This window comes from Plasmodium malariae (assembly GCF_900090045.1).
Source record: "Plasmodium malariae genome assembly, chromosome: 10".
NCBI lineage: Eukaryota > Apicomplexa > Aconoidasida > Haemosporida > Plasmodiidae > Plasmodium > Plasmodium malariae.
This window is the reverse complement of record NC_041784.1, coordinates 2,155,860-2,177,063: the sequence shown is the minus strand read 5'-3', so window position 1 is coordinate 2,177,063 and position 21,204 is coordinate 2,155,860. Positions and strand designations below refer to the sequence as shown.

At 17.6% G+C, this 21,204-nt stretch overlaps 3 protein-coding genes and 1 pseudogene across 3 annotated transcripts, besides 1 other annotated feature; 1 reads left to right on the top strand and 3 right to left on the bottom strand.

Annotated features, from left to right (window-relative positions):
- Positions 1–1,442: 1,442 nt before the first annotated feature.
- On the bottom strand, positions 1,443–2,155 carry PmUG01_10054300 (fam-l protein; the record flags this gene model as incomplete). Its single annotated transcript, XM_029005742.1, has 2 exons — positions 1,443–1,943; positions 2,069–2,155. 2 exons carry the CDS (start codon positions 2,153–2,155, stop codon positions 1,443–1,445), a joined length of 588 nt encoding a protein of 195 aa, XP_028862301.1.
- Positions 2,156–8,212: 6,057 nt separating this feature from the next.
- PmUG01_10054200 (Plasmodium exported protein, unknown function) lies at positions 8,213–9,023 on the bottom strand (the record flags this gene model as incomplete). Its single annotated transcript, XM_029005741.1, has 2 exons — positions 8,213–8,809; positions 8,937–9,023. The coding sequence occupies 2 exons, from the start codon at positions 9,021–9,023 to the stop codon at positions 8,213–8,215; spliced, it is 684 nt and encodes a 227-aa protein (XP_028862300.1).
- Positions 9,024–12,126: 3,103 nt separating this feature from the next.
- On the bottom strand, positions 12,127–13,152 carry PmUG01_10054100 (annotated as a pseudogene).
- Positions 12,127–13,152: a sequence feature (fam-l protein, pseudogene).
- Positions 13,153–19,795: 6,643 nt separating this feature from the next.
- PmUG01_10054000 (Plasmodium exported protein, unknown function) lies at positions 19,796–20,964 on the top strand (the record flags this gene model as incomplete). The annotated part of the gene is made up of 2 exons (XM_029005740.1): positions 19,796–19,810; positions 20,347–20,964. 2 exons carry the CDS (start codon positions 19,796–19,798, stop codon positions 20,962–20,964), a joined length of 633 nt encoding a protein of 210 aa, XP_028862299.1.
- Between the last annotated feature and the right edge of the window lie 240 nt (positions 20,965–21,204).

Sequence of the window (21,204 nt, the reverse complement as noted above, 5' to 3'; positions counted from 1 at the left end):
AAAAGAAATAGACATTTCCTTTATAAAATATTGTAATTCTATACAATTTTAGTACAGTAACATAGAAATTAATATATTTATGTATAATAATAATAATAAATTGAATAAATATATAAAGAAATACTAACACTCTATTATATTAATGGAAAAATATATTTATTTTCGTAATCATTAAACATAATATAATTACTATAGATATAAGTAAAATTTTTAAATTATTATATATTATAAAAAAAAAATAAAGTTTATACATAAAATATATTAATATATAATTATATTTAATCCATTAATTTTATATTTTAATAATATAATAATATGCATATTTAAATTATTTACTTATAAAATTTCAATATAGCAAACATTTAATACATTTTTCGAAAATGAATTAATACAACAATTAAATGTTATTTTAACCATTCATTAAATTGAAAGGATATATAATTTGAGAATTATTAAATAATTATAAATGATTCATTCCTAATTATGATATATTTTTATTATATTTTTATAACTTTATATTTATATCATGCAAAAAAAACTAATAGTACATTAAAAAAATTTTGAAAAATATATCTAATAACATATTTCGTATAAAAAATATGTTTTATAATAAATATTTAGTTTATTATTTAATATATATATATATATATACATACATATCGGTACAACAAATATATTATATTCCTTACATTATATATGGAAAAAGACACATTTGTTATTAATTTTAAACTAATAACACATTTTCTATATAACATAAAAAAAACACAATTATTTTAGACTAGAACAACATACATGTAATAAAAGTTACCATTTTTTATTTCAAATATAAATTATCACACTTTAGTAAAATTATATATGTAGCATTGTTGTATATTTACTTAACGCTCAAACATATATTTTTCATATAGTTCTACTTAAATACAAAAATGCATTTATGAAACCATAATATATACTTGATCCAAAATCATTCATTATAATACAATTTAAAAAATATTAAAACAATTACAATGTTAAAAAAACTAAAAATTTAATTTTTTTTACTGTAATGTATCAGAAAAATCATGTGCATATAGGTAAATTTACAAAAAAACACCAAATTATATATATGTTTGATAAGTGTAAAAATTAAAGATATTACATTTTTTTTTTCATATTAAAGACTTCTTTGTAAGTTGAAAGATATCTGTTATAACTAATTTTACCTTTTCTAAATTTAATTTTTTCAAATTTTTTTACTTTTTTATGGTAATAAATAATTCCTGATATAAGAGTTATACCAAATATAAAGAAGAGTACGCAATATATTAGAAAATCAAAAAACGGTGTTATATAAAAATCAGTAGTACTATTACTATTTTTGGTACTGAATACTTGAAAAACGAGCCACAGTGGTTTCAAATAGCAGTGAAATTTCCCCATTATTGACGGACCTAATGAAAAACTCAATAACTTATATAACCCCCTCCTAAGGCCACAATTACAAGAAAATCTAATATTAATCCTAATGAGAACAATAAAAACAATACTAAAGGCAAAGCAAACCGTAATCTGTATTTTTTAATTATTATTTTTTTGTACAACTTATCACTAATTGTTCTGTTGTTTTTAAGAAAATCCTGATAATCAAGTTCCTTGAATATCTTTTTCTCCATATGAGAATATTTTTTTGTTTCAAACGTACAAGTTTTATTTTTCATATGTTTTTTATGACCTCTTGTATTTCCTGGTGAACTTCCATTTGACTGCTTCATTTGTGTTTTCACACTTTCTTCATTATTACATATATCGTTTCTAATATTTAATCCAATATTTGGTATTTCTTCTTTTGTACATATAAAATTTAAATCCATATTATGTGTATACTTTCCTAGTAATCTATAATTCCTTATTTTTAGTATTTTCTTAATCTCGCAGTACTTATCCAATGATATATTGAACATTTTCTAAAATAATAATATGTAAATATTTGTTATTAATAGTATAAATAAGCGAGAAGTAAAAAAAAGTATTAACAAAAAAAACAGAAAAATATTAGTATTTTGAATATCCTTAAATAATATTATCATACAACATCAATGTAAAAATGACATATCCAAGATAAAAGGATGAACCCAAAAAAATTAATAAATATGATTGTCTTCTGTTTTTTTCCCATTATATAGATACTTAGTATTACAATTTAATCAATATAAAGAAGTTAATAATATTATAATATACATCTAATAATAAAAAGCAAAATTCTTTTTAAAATTTTTTTTTTATCATTGCTCCTTAAGTACGTAAAAAATATACATAGCTATAATATACTTCAAAACATCTATGATACAAAAATAAATTTAAAATGTATTGTATAATATTTATCATAGTCATAATTAAGAAAAACTAACTTTTTTTAAAAAGAAATAATTTGAATTAACTAATAAATATTTATAATATCTAATCTAATTATTAATATAGGAAACTAATTATATAATAATTTATTTGTTGTTTTCTTAATAAATTCTGAAATAAATACTTAAATACTTTTTATATTTGAATATTTATTTTATATAGTATATAGAATGTAGAGAATACATATATTATATATTCCTGTATATATTAAAATAATTACTTATGTTAAGAAAGCTATACCATATTAAATTTAAATTTTATAATATTTATTTTATAAAAAGTTCTAATTTTGAATGAAATATTGATTATTATAATAATACAATAATAGAAATAATGAAGAAAATAAATATTTTTTTAATTTAATTATAAAAAATGCATTAATTCATCCCTAAGTAGACACAATTTTTTTTTAGTGTATAATATTTTTTTAAAGGAAATATCTAGCGATCTACCTAATATATGAAGAAATATATATTCTAAAAACAAATAAGGAGTAATTTTTTATTGTTTTACTATAATTCCTTAATATTGCTCCTTTAATTAAGTTTAATTTATATCACTGTTTCTGAATTAGAAATCCCTACATTAATTTACATAATTTTATATATTCTCTATTAATTAATTATATATATTTAGAAAAAATATTAAATAAGAAAAAAAAAAAAAAGAAACTAGAATCAAAAATGGTATAGAAATATTACAAATAATTTTATTAATTTAAAAATATATAAAATGAAGTAAATTTACAAATAATTATAGTATATGCATGATGTAATATATACATAAGAAATGAAAATGAATAACAATATATTTTACTAATATATATGGTTTTGTAATTTTTCTGCTTATAATTTTAGAAGGAATATATATTTTTTTTATTTATTCTTTTAAAGATACATAATATAAGGAACATATTTTTTTTGGCGATGCATAATCGATCGACGCCAATATATAAGTGAATAATATTTTATGAAAAATACTATTAAAATCATAAATATATTATTCCTACAATATGTTGTTCGTTCTATGATTTTTCGAAGAGAATGATAATTTTAAAATTATTGTATATATACCAAAAATTATATTAATCCTGTAAAATATAACATTATAATATTCTCCTTAACAAGTATTTTTTTCGAATTATAATTAAAAATTTAAAAAAGAAAACAAATAGCTAAATTTATAACATTATTTTTAAATTATATAAATTTGCATAATTATATTTGTATTATTTTAATGTATATCTAATCTACTTCTTACAAGAATGATAAAGAATCTTATTTAGCTTCATTTAGTTTTTCGCACAATTTTTTTGTCTTAGTTTTTTACAAGTAATATTACTACATAAAGAATATGATAACCTATTTTTAATATAACCTATTTTTTATATTTACAAAAATATAAATATAAATAAACTATGTAATTTATTTTCTCTAAAAATTAATCTATAAATACGCTTTCTCAGTTTTAGAAGAACTGCTTATTTCTAAATATTCAAAATATATAATTTAATATAGTACAGAAATTAAATATTCTTATATAATTCTTTTAAAAAAAAAAAAAAAGAAAAAACATATATATATTATTTAATATTTCATTATATTATATATATTTTAAATGTAAAATGTATACATCATAGATTACGTATTATATTATATATTAAGAAACTCATTTCAAATTTTAATAAGTTTTTCTTATTAATAATACTAATTTTGTAAATACTATATTTTAGAACAAATGTTTATTATTATTGAAAAATATTCATTATCATAACAGCAAGATAGTAATAATAGTGATTTAAAAAGTAGAATTTTACAAAAATTATGTATTATATTAATTATAAAAATAGAATTCTTTATGTTATATTATGTGTTTAAAAAATCATATTAATAAGATACCTAACAATATATAAAAATAAATATTTCTACAGTAATTAAAAAAAAAGAAAAAAATAATTATTCATTTTTGTAGCATAATTTTGAAAATAAGAAAATTTAAATAATTTTAATATATATCATTATTTGTCAATGAAATTCTTTTAAATTCATGTAATTAATTTCTCTTTGCTGTTTTTTTATTAAAAATAAATATTAAGTAGAAATATATATAGTAAATAATAATGAGTAAAAAATGGATAAAAAATATAATTTCCTTAAAAATATTTAATATGATTTCTTCAGTTCTAATGCATATCAAATGAAATAAATTTAAAAATAAGAATAATTTACACGATATAATATATACATAATAAATAAAGTATATTTTAATATAATATGTTTTCTAGTAATATTATTCTCATTATATTAGATAGAATATATTATCTTTTTATTTATTTTTTTGAAAATTAATAATATCAGGAACAAACGATAAGGTTATAAATTAAACAATGATCATAAATAATTAATATATTATTAAATATAACTTTAAAAAAATATACTATTTCTTAATAATTTTCTATTTTATGTATAGTAATCTTTGGTAAGACAATTATTAATATATCATATACAAAGAAACATATTGTAATCATCCAATAATAAAACTTTATATTACTGTTTACTTTAATAAATATTATTCTTTAAATTAACCAATTAATAGAATTAAAAAACTATATAAAAATATAGCTAAATTTAAAAAACTATAATTAAATTACAAAAAAAAACATTTAAATTAACACTAACATGCTTTTTTCTTTTAATATATATATATATATATATTATTTCCGTGACATAATATACTCAGACATTTAGTTTCTTTTATATTTGTTTCTGAATATTGCTATGTCACATTTTTAAGTACAGTTAGTGTTTTTATATAAATTGTTCGCTAAAGCATTTTTTATATTCATAAGAATATTCATATAACTTATAAAGTATATTAAAAAATTGAACCTTTTTTATAGTAAAATACTCTAACCCTTTTACCTATAAAGCAGATTTTCCTATTTTAACCATATTCATTATTTTTTAATACTATTTTAAGACTTTTTTTAAAAAGTAAATACATATTTGTATAAATTATTTATTTTTTCCAAAAATGTTAAGTCATATACCAATAGATTAAAGTTTTAGGAGAATACTTTATAGTTTCATTATTAGATATATATAACATAACTGTATTTTCTTTTTTTCTTTTTTTGTATGTATCTCAATAGCCTTTTTCTACTTTTTCATCGTATATATTTATATTTAATAAATTATATTATTATTAATACAAAATTACAAAGTTAATAAAGGATCTATATTAATTTTCTATTTCTACTATATAATTTTTATATTTATACTAGTTATATAATACCATAGGTACAAAAATAAAATATACATGTTCATATTTTATTGAAAATAATATAAACTTTATTTAGATTCATATATATTTTATGGCGAAAACTTACATTTTGCTTTCCTACAAAGAAAAAATATTTGAATTTTTATCCTTTTCTATATTTTCAAATATAAATTATCTGTTTTATTGTGTCTAAAAAGTGTTCATAATTCAATTAACACGTAATGCCTTCTCATCTATGTTAACAAATGTTAATAATTATATAACACTAACATAAATATATATGTTATACAAAATGAAATAATTTATGTATACAATTTGATAATATTTATTATATATGTACTTCTAGTAAATATCATATTATTAATCGAAAATTTGTACACTCCTTAAAATATGTTAATGAATTAAATGAATCTTGAGAATCCGAACGATATGCCATTCTACAAATATCCTTGTTCGTTTGTTTAATTCAGCAAAATGAAGCCACTCCTGATACTTTTGTGTAAGAATTTATCTTTTTATTTTCAATAATTACATTAACATTTATTACAGTATTTTTCATATTTTTCCTTTTTTCTAGCACTATAAATTATTTTACTCAAAAGTAGAGTATTCTACGCATTACTTTTAAAATGTTCCTACAAGAAGTTCCTGTTTTAATAATGTTGTATATACTAATATAAAAATTATTTAATACTAGTTTATATCACTTGTACTTATCTTCGACATTCAATAAAAACAAATATAAATATATAATGAAAAAAATTCTGCTATACGGATAAATGATTCTGCAAGTTATAAGCCAGTATTATGCTAACCACACTTATTATAGAACATATACTTTACAGAATTACTATTTATAAATGCTCAATAATATATGTCTTTGTACATATAAAATAGAATCCTGTATATTGTAAATGGTATTTATATTAAAAACAATAAAAAAAAAAAAAACATTAGAATAATTTTTTTAATAACACTACAAAAGTAATAGTATATGAATATGATTCTAATAGGATTATAAAAAATTCATATATAAAGATTAATGTATAATGTCTTACTAGATACAAAAAAAATATGTTAAATTGAAAGACAAATATTTATAGTTTCATTGCCAACAAATGGAAATATTAACGTATATAACCCAGACAACTGAAACAAATGGTAAACATAATTTTCATATATATTACAATTCATAAGGAAGAGTACTGCATTTACTAAATCTAAATATATAAAGTTTTCACGCGTATACTGAGAACATAATCCTACATTTATTCCTTTTTAAAAAGTATATTTTATAGATGTATTATTATACGTCTCTTCAATCGTATTATAACGTATAAAATTAATAAAATTAAAAGGACATAATTGTAAATAAAGCACAAATGAAATAAGCCTATATTCATTTTTATTATTTAAAAAAAAAAGTATTATTAGTATCAAAATATTGGTAATAATAAACATATTTTTGCACATTTTTAAATATATGTAATCATTAATAACACTACTTTTTTCACACTTGTATACAAAACTACATAGTAGTATAAACAGAAAAATGATGATTATTACGAAACAAAATAAGGTACATTACTACAGGAAGAGTTAATAAACGTTTAATCCTTTTTCACTGGTACGCTCATATGTGGCAGTTAAGAAAAAACAAAAATGGAAGTGGAATATATATTTATAATTCTTCTTTACAATATATATTCAAGTAATTTTTATACATTGAATTAAAATAACATTTTATGGAATCATATTATTTAGAATATTAATTTTTTATTTAGTTACGTTTATTAATGTTCCCGCAAATTATTTACCAAAAACAACTAACATATTTTTTGAAAAAATATGATACTGTTACACATTTATAACTAATAATTTAAAACCTTAAAAAATTTAAACAATCCTTAAAAATCATTTTGTTCCAAATACATATATTAATATATTTAACATAATAAACATTATATTACATATAAATTACAATTTTATTACAAAATTAAATAAATACTATTTATTTATTATATATTATTAAGAAAAGACATCTACATTTAATTTATAAAAATATCATAGATTCTTTTTTTAATTGAATGACGAAATAATCCTATTTTACTAAAAAGAATAAAGGAAATGGAAACAAAATAAGTGCACATTCTAATGTAATAACATGAATTTCCTACCAATTTAACACAATTATAATAAAAGCTGATTTTTTATGAATTTTATGAAACATACATATATTTTACAAACAAAAATATAATTAAAATAATATATATTGTATGATCGATGTATTAAATTAAACACAAGGAAAATATTAAAATACAAATTTATAAAATAAATCAATCAAATTCAATAAAGGTTATGAATATATATTATTATATTTTATATAAAAACAAATATGCAAGTTCAGGTGGTATTATAAAAATAATGTAACTTCATGTACTCTTCTTGTGAGCATAATATTCTTAAGAATGCTACATAACTATTTTTTGGAATTTAAAAGTTTTTTTTATAAATGAACCCTACCATTATTACAAATTTGTTACTTATATTTATTTATAATTCTATATTTTTTAATTTTTCTATAGGTATAAATAATGCCTAATGCAACAGATAAATATATCGCGAATGCAAAACCTAAAAAAATTATATAGATAAGATAAGAATATGCATTTCCTATATTAACTGTATCCTTTGACATAGTCCCTAATTTTGAATATACTAATAATACCAATAATAAAACTGAGGCAGGAATTAATAATAATTTTATCTTCTTTCTATTTATGGCTGTACACTTTTCCCATTCGGTCATTTCTTCGTTATTCTTTATTTTGTCAATGGAATGTAATACGCTGAATATTTTTTTTTCACAAAATACATCCGCTCTACTAGATAACGAACAATTACTACTTCTATGCACTTTATGCCGTATTTCTCTTTTTAATTCACTTTCTTTTAATTCTTTGTTTTGTGATAATATATCTTTTTTATTTTTAGATATATGTTCTTCATCTAGCACTTTATTATATCGTCCATCAAAATTTCTATTCACTGAATGATGTGCTAACTGTCGATTAGTAGTTAAGTTTAAATCTCTATCTAACTTATACTTCTCATCCAATAACCCATTGCAGCTCTTCTAAAAAAAAAAAAGTAAACATATTATTTATAAGAACATATGTTTCTATGCTAAGAAAATGTTATTTTTAAAGATAAAATATTCAGTAACAAAAAATAAAGTATTATACGAAATATTATTATAATACCAAATCATTGTTATAACGAATTATCCAAAATAAAAGAGTAAAGATAAAGATTTTAATAAAAATGATGGAATTGAAATTTTTTTTCATTGTATACATCATTAATTTTATTATATATTAACTAATACAAAAAATAACTATAGTTTTATATGTTGAAAATGATAAAAGAAGCCATTCATGTTTTATTTTTATTTTTATTTATTTAATTTATTTTAAACTTTATAAAATGAATTATTATATATATACTTCATATATTTTTCACAAACACAAAATAATTTTAGAATTTAGAACAATTTCAATATAGATTATTATAGAAATAAAATTTAATAAAAATAAATGATAATTGTACATAATATTTAAATTAATTATTTAATAGCAAAAAGATTAAATTTTTTTTTATAAATTAGTTTAAAAAAAAAAAATATAATACGAAGAAAATTATTAAGATGATATGAAAACAAATATTATTTATTCAGTGATAACATGTTTTCATTCATACAAAAGAAAGAACTGTACGTAGAAAATGTATACTAATATATATTCACACAATAATTATGAATTTTTGTGTTCCTTCTAAGAAGTAATTCTTATTTTATACATGTATTTTTGTATTACTCCACCTTCTAGTTAAATAAATTGATTATTGTTACCGTAAAAATAATAGAAAAAAAATATGAAGATAGGAAAAAATATTTTTATTTTATCGTATATTCGTTATTATTTAACTACAATTTTTTCTTATATAAATTTTTATATATTAAGGAAATAAAATTTTTAGTTATTAAAAAATCTATGAAATTATGTATATATTTTTAAAAGTACCATAATAATTATCATATTTTTGTATAATAATTTTTACAATTGTAAAATTTGTATCTAATTCTAAATGAAATTTATTTTTATCTAGTGTAAATTTTAAAAATGTACAAATTAGCTTTTTTTTTTTTTTTTTTTTTTTTATATTCTTTTAAAAATGTAAAGAAATATATATTTTGAAAAATATTAATATATCAGAAAAAAAACAGAACGAAGATAAAAATAAAATTAGCATATAAAACAATTTTGTGCAATCCAATAATTTCAGAAATATTTGTAGCAATTTAATATAACAAATAAAAGTAACATTAACAATATAATTTTGTGATATACAAAAGAATAGATAAAAAAAAATTGAAAATTGGTATATGAAAGATTTAGTAATTTCTTTGATGAAAAAATATAGAAATAATTTATATTGTATTGTTTTTTTATAAATAAATAAATTACAAATATGTTTTTAAACCACATGAATGTTTAAAATTTTTACATAATAAAAATTTATCTTAATATAAGTAAGATATTTTATATTTTATTTTTTTTATTCTTTTTAGATTACAATACAGCTACTAATAAATAAAGAATTATTATAAACAAAATAATATTAAAACACATCATAAAAGAAAAAAAAAATATAAAGTAGAATTATAAAAAATATATATAATTTTTATGGAAGAAATATTTCATTAAAATATAATAATAATGAATAGTAACAAAAAAAAAAAAATATATACGTTCAATTAAAAATCTCACTGCAACAAATTTATTTTGTGAATACAATATTTTTCAAATATGAGGGTCTCATTTTCTTAATTTCTAAGTACTCTTCTACAAGAAAAATATATCTATGTGTTATATAATTGATTAAATAATACTATTTAATATCTATGTAAATGTTATTACTAAAATATGTATTAATATTATCACGCTCATATAAATCTATAAAGAACCAAATTTAATAATGAAAATTACTCTAAAAACAGATGCATTTGAACCTTATATATTACGTCTATTTAGTTGAACATTATAAAAAAAATATAGTAACCTTTTTTATATATTTTATTAAAACTTCTCTAAAAAAGACAAATAGTACTACGTACTTATAAATTACCAAAAAATATAATTCAATTTTTCACTTTCATTTTTTTTTTTAAATTATCTTAATTTATTGAAGAAATTACTAGTTATTTCAAACTATATGTATATTTTGATATCCTTAAAATGATATGAACACTATAGACTATATATTTATAAATAAGATCAAAAAATAAAACATAGGTATATATATTTATCTACTTATCATTCCATTATTTCACAAAAGAACATATTGATTCTCATTACACTTAGTTAAAAATTTCATTTATATAGATATATAATACATTTTTATAAGCGTATAACCATAAAAAAACAAAGATAAAAAAAGGAATAAATTACGAAACAATATCTATTAATATACAAGTTCATTTTATTAATTTAAAATTTTATTGTTGTAAAAATAAAAAATATATAATGTATATTAATAAATTTTCAATATATATATATTTAATTCATTCTACTAAAATTAAACTAACACTACAATTAAGCATAATAATAGCATAGTAAATGTTTTTAAGTCCTAATTTAATTTTAAATATTTAGAAACACTAATTCGTTGAACTATTATGAATAATATATATATATAAAAACATTATTTAATCATATATTTATAACTTCACATAAGATTTCAAAAAAAAAAAGAGGCAAGTTTATATAAAAAATAATTTTACAACAAATATATTTCATGATGCATTTCTCGTAAAATATTATTTACAGAAAAATAATTAAGTTTTTTATATTAAAAAAATAATATACTTATATGTATAAAAATACAGCAAAATACATGACTGTAGTTCCATTAAATACAAAACAAGACACATTTATTTTTAATATAAAACATACAACACACTTTCCTAATTAACTAATAATAATAATAATAATATATGAAAGGATAATGTTATGAATGTAGTATTTCTTGTAATTAAACTATATATGAGCACACGACTTCAATAAAATTATATGTACTTTCCTTTTAGATATATTAATTTTAACGCAAATTTATTTTTTATAAATATCTATTTAAATATACAAATACATTTATTAAAAAAAATAATTAATTATGCTGAAAAAAAATTTTAAAATATAAAATGCAGGTATTAAAACATTTTAATTTACCAAAAAAACTAAGTCATAATTTCTTACTTTGTTTATCAAAAAGATCACGAGAATCTATGTACAAAAATAAAAAAATAATAAACTGTAGGAACCTTTAATAAGTATATAACTAAATATGTTACTCTTATTATTCCACACTAGAAATGATTTTATAAAAAGAGACATATTATTTACTACATATTTTACTTTTTCTGAACTTAATTTTTTCATATTTCTTATCGTTTTTATGATAATGAAAAACTCACGATATAATTGTGATACCTAATATAACGAACGGTACCATATATATTAAAATACGGAACACTTGACCTAATATGCACGCATCAGTAACTGTTGTACCACTGCACAACGTACATGTTGTCCCAGAACCCAAACTTTCCGAGTGCTTCCAAAAACCAGTTATCTTTTTCAACACACTTACAAATGTATATAATGGTCCCTCACTCTCATTTACTAATTTTTCTAAATGAGTTTTTTTCAAACCGAAGTAAGACAATAAACAATCTTTACTGACAATCCTAGTGCTAATTCTACTATGAATACTATCAAGAAAAACAAAAACAGCAAGAAGGTAAAAGAACCTGTAGTCCGCACTTTTTAAATATTATTTTTCATAAATCCTATCACTCACTGCTTTGTATTTTTAAGAAAATTCATATAGTCAAGTTCTTTAAATATTTTTTTCTCTAAATGAAAATATTATTTTGTTTCAAATATACAAGATTTGTTTTTCGTAGCCTTTTTGTTCTCACTAGCATAATTTAATGTATTTCTATACGTTTGTTTTTTCTTTGTCATAATGCCTTTTTTATTATAATATATATCTTTTTTTTCTCACGCTTCATTATGTGGTATATCTTCTATAAAACCTCTAATAAAAGGATCATTATATCTCTTGCATTCTGCTAATAATCTACAATTTCTTATACCTAATTTTCTAATAAGGATGCATTATTCCTACAATATATATTATACATACACTGAAAAACGAAGATAACATGTGTAATTTAAAGATAAATGATATCATCATAAAAAAATATTATTAACAAACATAAAAAATCAAATATATGAATATGTAAAATATGGTTAAATAATATTATTATACCAAATCATTGTTAAAATGGTATATCCAAGTTGAAAGATAAAACACAAAAATTTTAATAAATAAAAGTATCGTAATATTTTGTTTCATGTTGTATAAACTTAATAATGTAATATATTAATTATATAATCAGTTAGCTATAATAAAATACATTGTTAATGACAAAAAACTAAAAAAATTATTTATTTAACTTTTTTCTATTTTAATAAAAACGAAATAAAATATATATAACTCTAGTTTTTTTATAACGAATTGACTGAAAACTAAATTTAGAAATATAATGTAAAATTTTTATCTTAATGTTATATACAAAACACTAAAATATACTAGAATAATATAAATTGAATATTGATAAATATTCAAAATACATTATTTATTTATTTAATATAACAAATTAATTAAATAACTTTTTTTTGATTACTTTTAGAATAAATATATATATATATATATATATATATATCATTTTTTAATTTTTTGATGTATTTCCTTGTTATAGTATAGAGAAATTGAAATAATACACTGCTATGCATATTAATAAAATAATTTCTAATATTAAAAATGTTTTCTTATTAATACTTATAATATTATATACATTATACTTGGAAAAAATTTTTATAGCTAATATAATATGATTATTATAACAATATTATAATATTAATAATAAATGTAGAAAATAATACTACTTATAATTTTATGTATTATATTTTATAGCATTTACATTAGTTAGTACATGGGCATTTTCATTCTTATATTATCTTTTATATATTTCAAAAAACTTTTTACTAATATACTACATATCATAAGTTTAAATAAATGTTTCAAGTGTATAAAAAGAGTGATTTTTTATTTTTCTATAATTATTCTTGAAAATTATAATTTTTATTAAAGTTTACATTATATCATTATTTCTAAAAGAATGCTTGTAAATGAATGTATCTAATTACTACTCCTTTTAATTAAATGTATATATATATATATATATATATAGCATTAAAAAATAAAAAATTAAAACTTGCATAATATGTGCAAATATCAGAATAACATAAATTAGAAAATAGGTTTATATAATTTTATGAACAATAAAAATAAAAAAAATTATTTTTTTCATTTATTTACTTTAGTATATATATTATAGCAATATTTATAAAATATAATTAAATCAAAATTACTTATATAAAAAATAAATTAATAAATATTGGTATCCTACTACTTATTGGAAAAGAAGAGTACTACACAAAATTAATAATTCCATACTTTTAATTACTACTAAAATTAAATTAACATGTATATATATTGACTATTTTTTTTAGAAATAGCCCGAGAACTGACCTTTGAAAAATAAATTAAAAATTAATATTATACTTATGCATTGCATATGAAAAAAATTCTTATTTTTTTACTTTTATTTTATTAAAAAAATATAAATTATATATACTAAAGATTTACTAATAGTTAATATAAATTCTATGTATATTTATATATTCCTAAGATAAAATGAAAACTTAAAACATTTATAGACAACATTAAGATATATCTCTAATGCATAAATAAATACCTATACATGATTAAACCGTTGTATGAATTATAGATTTGTTTTAGTTTTTTTTAATGTCGATATAAATTTTTGTAGATATATGTCACATTTTTTGAAATTCACTTCTATACGTATATAAAAAAAAGGATTTGTGCATATTATCTTTTAATATGTGATTAAATTTGATTTATTTATTTAATATTTTAATGACATAATAATTAAAAAACATTATACTATATTTACATATAAATTTTAAGTTTAATATAAATTTAATTAAATATTTTAATTATTAATTAACACAATAATAAAGAACAATAATAAAGGGATAAATATTTTTAATTTTTCATTTAACTGTAATGATATATAATCTCAATTTAGAAAATAATTATAGATGATATATATTTAACATGCCTATTCTTTCAATATTTATAAATTCATCCTTTTATGATGCAAAAAAACAAAATTTATGATAGATATATTTAATGGGTAAATCCAAATTAGTGGTTTTATAATTTTATACTTAATAATTATAAATAGAACCTAATAATTACTATATAATTTATATAAATATATTTTATTTATTATTACTAAAAGTAAATATTTTAAAACTAAGATTTCATTTATTTTCGTTATTTTCTATTTTTTTTTTTTCCAAAAATAAAAAAATTTATATCATCGACTAAAATATGCATATTTAAAAAAAAAAAAAAATATAAAAGTAAACATTGTATACAAGCACCTTTAATAATTATGATAATTTAAAAGAATTTTAAATAAAATTACCTACGATATAAGATATTATCGTTACGAAGTCTTAAAAATAATATATTATAATTTAGAAAAATATTCGATATATAGTTTTTTTTCCTGAAAATTCTATAAATGAAAGGAACATTGGTTTATATTTTATTTATATGTAAATTATTACTACACAAAATAATATATTGTATTAAAAATATGATACAAATCTAAATAAAATAAATTAGCTTTTTATGAAATAAACATAAAAAAAACAAAATATTATATATTAAATGTATTTTTTTATTATGCAATAGTAAATTCTTATTAATATGACAAATTATATTACTGTTAAAAAAAATAAATTGTAAATTAAGATAAAAATCATATTATATTTTTAATTATACCATGTGTTTCATACTATCCTGTGGCACTGACATTAAAATAAGATAATTATTCTTTTATTTTATTCTTTTATATACGTGTTAAATATATATTTATATATATTATAAATATAACGTATTTGGAAAAATAATCGGTTCATAACCACAGCATATTCCATTACTTCACTTCCTCTTAATTTTCGAATATTACAAATTTCCATTTCTACAAAAAAATATAAAAGCGTATTTTAATTAATAGTGCTGTATATTATGAGAAATACATAATTATACGAATTATTTATAAATATAACTTTTTATTTAATAAAAGATTTCCGTACACTCATGTAACTAATTGAGATGTTTTTTTTTAGCAAAACTTATTTTTTATATATATTTTTTTTTATTTTTATATCCAGTAAAAATATTAGCGCCATTTTAAATTTATTACTCATATTTATCCAAATATACGTATCATATATAAATAATTTAAGCTTATTCTCTATATAATTAAGTTGTTACTAAATAAATATATATATCATAAATGATTATTATTATTAAATGCATACATATATATAAATATAACATCATTTACGCAGTTTAAAAAAATACTATATAAAACAAATAGGAAGATAATATATCAGAATATATTAAAATTTTATAATTCACATTAATCATCTTACGGTATATCAAAACATTTAAGTATATCTTGGTGATTTTATAATGGTTACATATTTTCTGAATATACATCTACGGTGTATTATTCGTAAAAGTACTATATACTGTTTTAAATTATGTAATAAATAACTTTTTGCTGAAATATATTATGCATAAAAATAAATCTAACTCTTCTTTTTGATTACATCCTATTTTAAAGCTATAGTAAAATTATGTGAATGTTACATGGCATATACTAGCAAAAATTAAAACTTTATAATGTGTCTTTTTTAAACAAAGAAACATGATTAATAATATCAAAAGTGTTTCAGCAAGTAATATTTGTAAATCGCATAAATGTATTTTATTATAAACATTTTAATTAAATTTTGGTCTTTTTTATTTTTATCTTTATAGCACGGTATATCCAATGCACAATTCTAAAAATATATTTGGTGAAGGATTTTAAAGTATAACTTATTTTTTCAGTAATAAATCTATTCCTATTTACAGCCCTTAATTTGTGTTTTAATTTTTTATATTTTTATTTAAGTTTTTCCTTATATCTTTTAATTTAATTAGTCCTTCTATATTCTTTAAGTTATTGTTTTATATAATCTTTTCTAATGTAGGTTTATTTTTCCTATTTATTTTTTTTTCTTTTTCTTCGTTTTCTCTATTTCCATATTAATCATATTAAGATGTCTGCTTTTTCAAAATTGCATTTTTTGCTTAATTTTCCCTCATATATTTTTATATTAATATAATATTTTTGTAATCTATTGAAAAGTTCCTATTATTCCCCTGGTTTGTTGTTTTTCTAATCGGGAAATAAAAATAGGACTTAAAAATATATTTTATAAATTCATAATGTGTTTTACCTCATAATAAGAAAATTGTGCTCACACAAATTAAGCAAACAACAGCAAAAAAAAAAAAAAACAAAAAATAATAAACAAAAAGAAAAAAACCAAGTATAAATATTTTAATTATACTATATCATATTATTATTACAGTGACAACTTCATATACAATGGACAAATTAATAAATTTTTATGATGAGAAGGAACTTGATTTTTTTTTTTCGTGACATTTTTCCATATTACACATAAATTTAGCATAAGAAAAACTGTTCATTATAATGATCATAATTCTATTTAATTAAAAGTCTTTATTTAAACTCTTCTAACATTTTAATCATATATTTTAGTTTATACATATTAATTATTTAACTATACATATATATATATGTACACATTTCGTTTTAAATGATAACGTAAAGAAGAAAAATACAATAATTATATAGTAATATTTCTTTATATTTTCACTTAATATCCGCTTAATATATTTTTAATATAATCTATATAAATTAGTGCAGGAACCAATCCAAAATTTATTAGAAAGTTTATTTTTCTATAATGCATAAGTGCTGGAATAAAAAAGTTACCTTTATACATAAAAAATAAAAAACATAAATAGAAAAAAAATTCAGATAAAATTAAAAAATATATATTTTAGAAATTTTATTTTCATGTCTATTTTGTTTTGTTTTATTTTTTTTCAGAAATAAACCGTGATTTTTGAAATACAAGGATATCACTATTTCTACTGATATTTGATGTAACTATAGTATAATGTTATAATTCCTCTACAAACAAAATGATTAATCCATCGAAATAATACAACTAAACAACATTTTCTACTTATTTCTGGTGTAAATATTATATGGAATATTCATATTTTTAAAGAATATTTAAATGATAATTAAAATTAAATTATTTAATACACATATTAATCATATCTATTTTATATATTTTAAATATCACACGATCATAATTAAAGTTTTCTTTTTAGATTCTATTTTAGAAATAAAGTATAATTGTATCCATTTTATTATTTATTCTTTGTTTTATTTTATTTTATTTTATTTTTCTTCTTTATAAATAAAAAAATACATGAACATACATAAAACTGTGAATTTTATTTTTTTTTAATATTAAACTAATTATTCTATAATTAACAAATACATAAACTTAATAAAATAATGTAAAATGGAAAGTGTAGAATAATTAAATAATTAACAATGACACTTATTTTATTTTTTTTCTTTTTACTTACCACTATACAAAAATAAGTACTTTCACTATAAATTTCTTTAATAAAAAATAATATATATTAATTTGTTATATATAATATCAAATATTTTATTTACATTTTTTTTATTAATTATATATATATATATAATATAAATATAAAGTAAAATGGGAAAGATTCTTTTAGTTTTTTTTTTTTTTATCGTGAACATGTCTTCAGCATCACATTACATATAATAGCACAATTCGAAATTTTATTTGTTCTTTTATTTTGAATCCTCCTTAATTTTAACTTTATAAAATTTTATTTTAAAATTTTTTTTATAAATTATAAATATTATTTTATATACGTTATAGTAAACATATATCAAAAGCTAAAAACAAATAATAATAAATAAATAAAATATTTCATATAAATCCAAAATAAAACGTTTTCATTATACTCTTTTTTTTTTCTGCTAATTTTCATCTTATCTAATAAAAACTAATTATTCAAAGATTTTTTTGTAATACATTTAAACAATATGGCACTTTACTAATATTTTTGAATGTAGTCTTCGAAATGAAAAAATAAATATAATATTAAGAGAAAAAAAATAACCTAAGTGCATAAAAAAAAATATCTTGAAATAAAAAAAAATAATGTGCGCAAATAATACTAGTAAAATGTTAAAAATTAAAATGTATACTTTTAATAATCAAATTTTAATTTAATTATTATTGTTTTTAATTTATCTTATATTATTTATTATTGAAGCTTTTATAAAATAAGGTATAATAACCACTCAAATATTATTGTTTTAATATACATTTTTATAACTATATTATTGGAATTATTGATTTAAAATATAAATGTACATCATCCGCATAAATTACAGCAAGATTGAAGTTATAATAAATAAAATTTTCATATATCTTATATAATGTAAAAATATAACTATGTATATGTAAAATAATAATATTTTTTATCAACTAAGCATTTAATAATTATGCTATATCAAATTATATCAAAATATAATACTATATATAATATAAATGTAAGTATAATATATTATAATTTTGTTATTGCTATACATATTCCTTCTCTTTTTTAATTAATAATTTTTATAAAAAATATTTTCAAAAATAATTACAAGAGTGTAAATAATTTCTAAAAAAATATTACAGTATATTTTTTAACAATAGATCTAAATATAACTTTTCTAAAAATATTTTCTGAATATATTCTAATACATATTTTATTTCTAGAATTTTTTCTCGCATTATATCCTCATTAAAGCAATATTTTATCAATAAATATTATGTATATAAATATATAATTGTTTTTCGAAATGAAATTTTGTATGGTAAATTATAATATTAACACAATTATTTCCGTAACGTGCTCATTAAATACTTTTTTATTTGATTTATTTGAATAATATTAATTAATAGTATTTTAATTATAGCTTTTACGAAAATATTTTTATTAATTATAACTTGTTTTATTGTACTTCATTATGTACTACATTTATATTTATATTAAAAACAAATCTTAAGAATTGTTATATCGACAAAATAGAAAATAATTGAGTCAAGTTCCAAGTTATTCGTGTAATTTTTTTTGAAAAATAATAAATATATCTAGTAAAATATTATATAAGCTTTTACAACTTAAAAATATCTATTATAAAACAAATACTGAAATGATATTTTTTTATTAGAGCCTTTATTTTTTCCTGTCTAATATGGATATTCAAATATTCTGACGAGGTATCATAGTTATTATACTTAATTTTTTCCTTTTTTTTTTTATTTTATGTTTTTACATGAGAGGAATATTTTATTCATATAATATATAAATATACATTTTTTAATATTTAATATGAACTTATACTTATAGTCAAATATCTGCGATAAAACTCGGAACAAGGAATTGAACAGAAATAAGATATTAAATATTAAATATAGCAGATTGTTAAGCAGTGAAATAAGAGCATCGCTGGAAGATAAACATAAATGTTTAAAAGAAAAAATATATGATTTAAAAGGAAAGAGTATTGCATCATTTGAAAAAAAACCATATGCATTAAAGCAATATAACTTTTTTCAAGAAGAAGATAATGAATCAATATACAATGATACGTATCAAGAAGAATTGAATTATTTTATGCCACGTAAAAAACCTCAAAAAATTGGAGCTTCTAACGTTAAGAATAATTTAAAAGAAAAATCTCCTACATTAAAACATTATAATAATATTCAGAACAATAAAAACATACACAAATCTTTAAAAAAGTTATATTCAGAGAATGATTCATCTTTAGACAACATCAGCTCAAGTAATAAACGTAATTGTATTATTAATAAAGATAAAATTAATTTTAGTGTAAAATATGATCATAAACATCCATTAAGATCTGTAATTTTGTTTTTCTTTACTTTAATTATAGCACTTGCGCTTTTGCCGTTAACTGTGATTTTTGTTTTTTATTCTTATAACGGAGAATGCCAAGAATAATTATGTCTCTTATTAGTTCATATTATAATACTTAGTATATTTGTATTACTAGTAAACTTGTTTTCATATTTCATTCTGCTTCCTTGGAAAATACAACTGTTTTAAATTAATATACATAAAACTATCTCATAAATTAATCTAAGTCTAGTAAAAAGTGAGAAACAATTATTAATTGCAAAAATTTAATTCTATAAATTTATTTTAGTAATCTGAAAGAAAATATAATTTTATATATTCAAT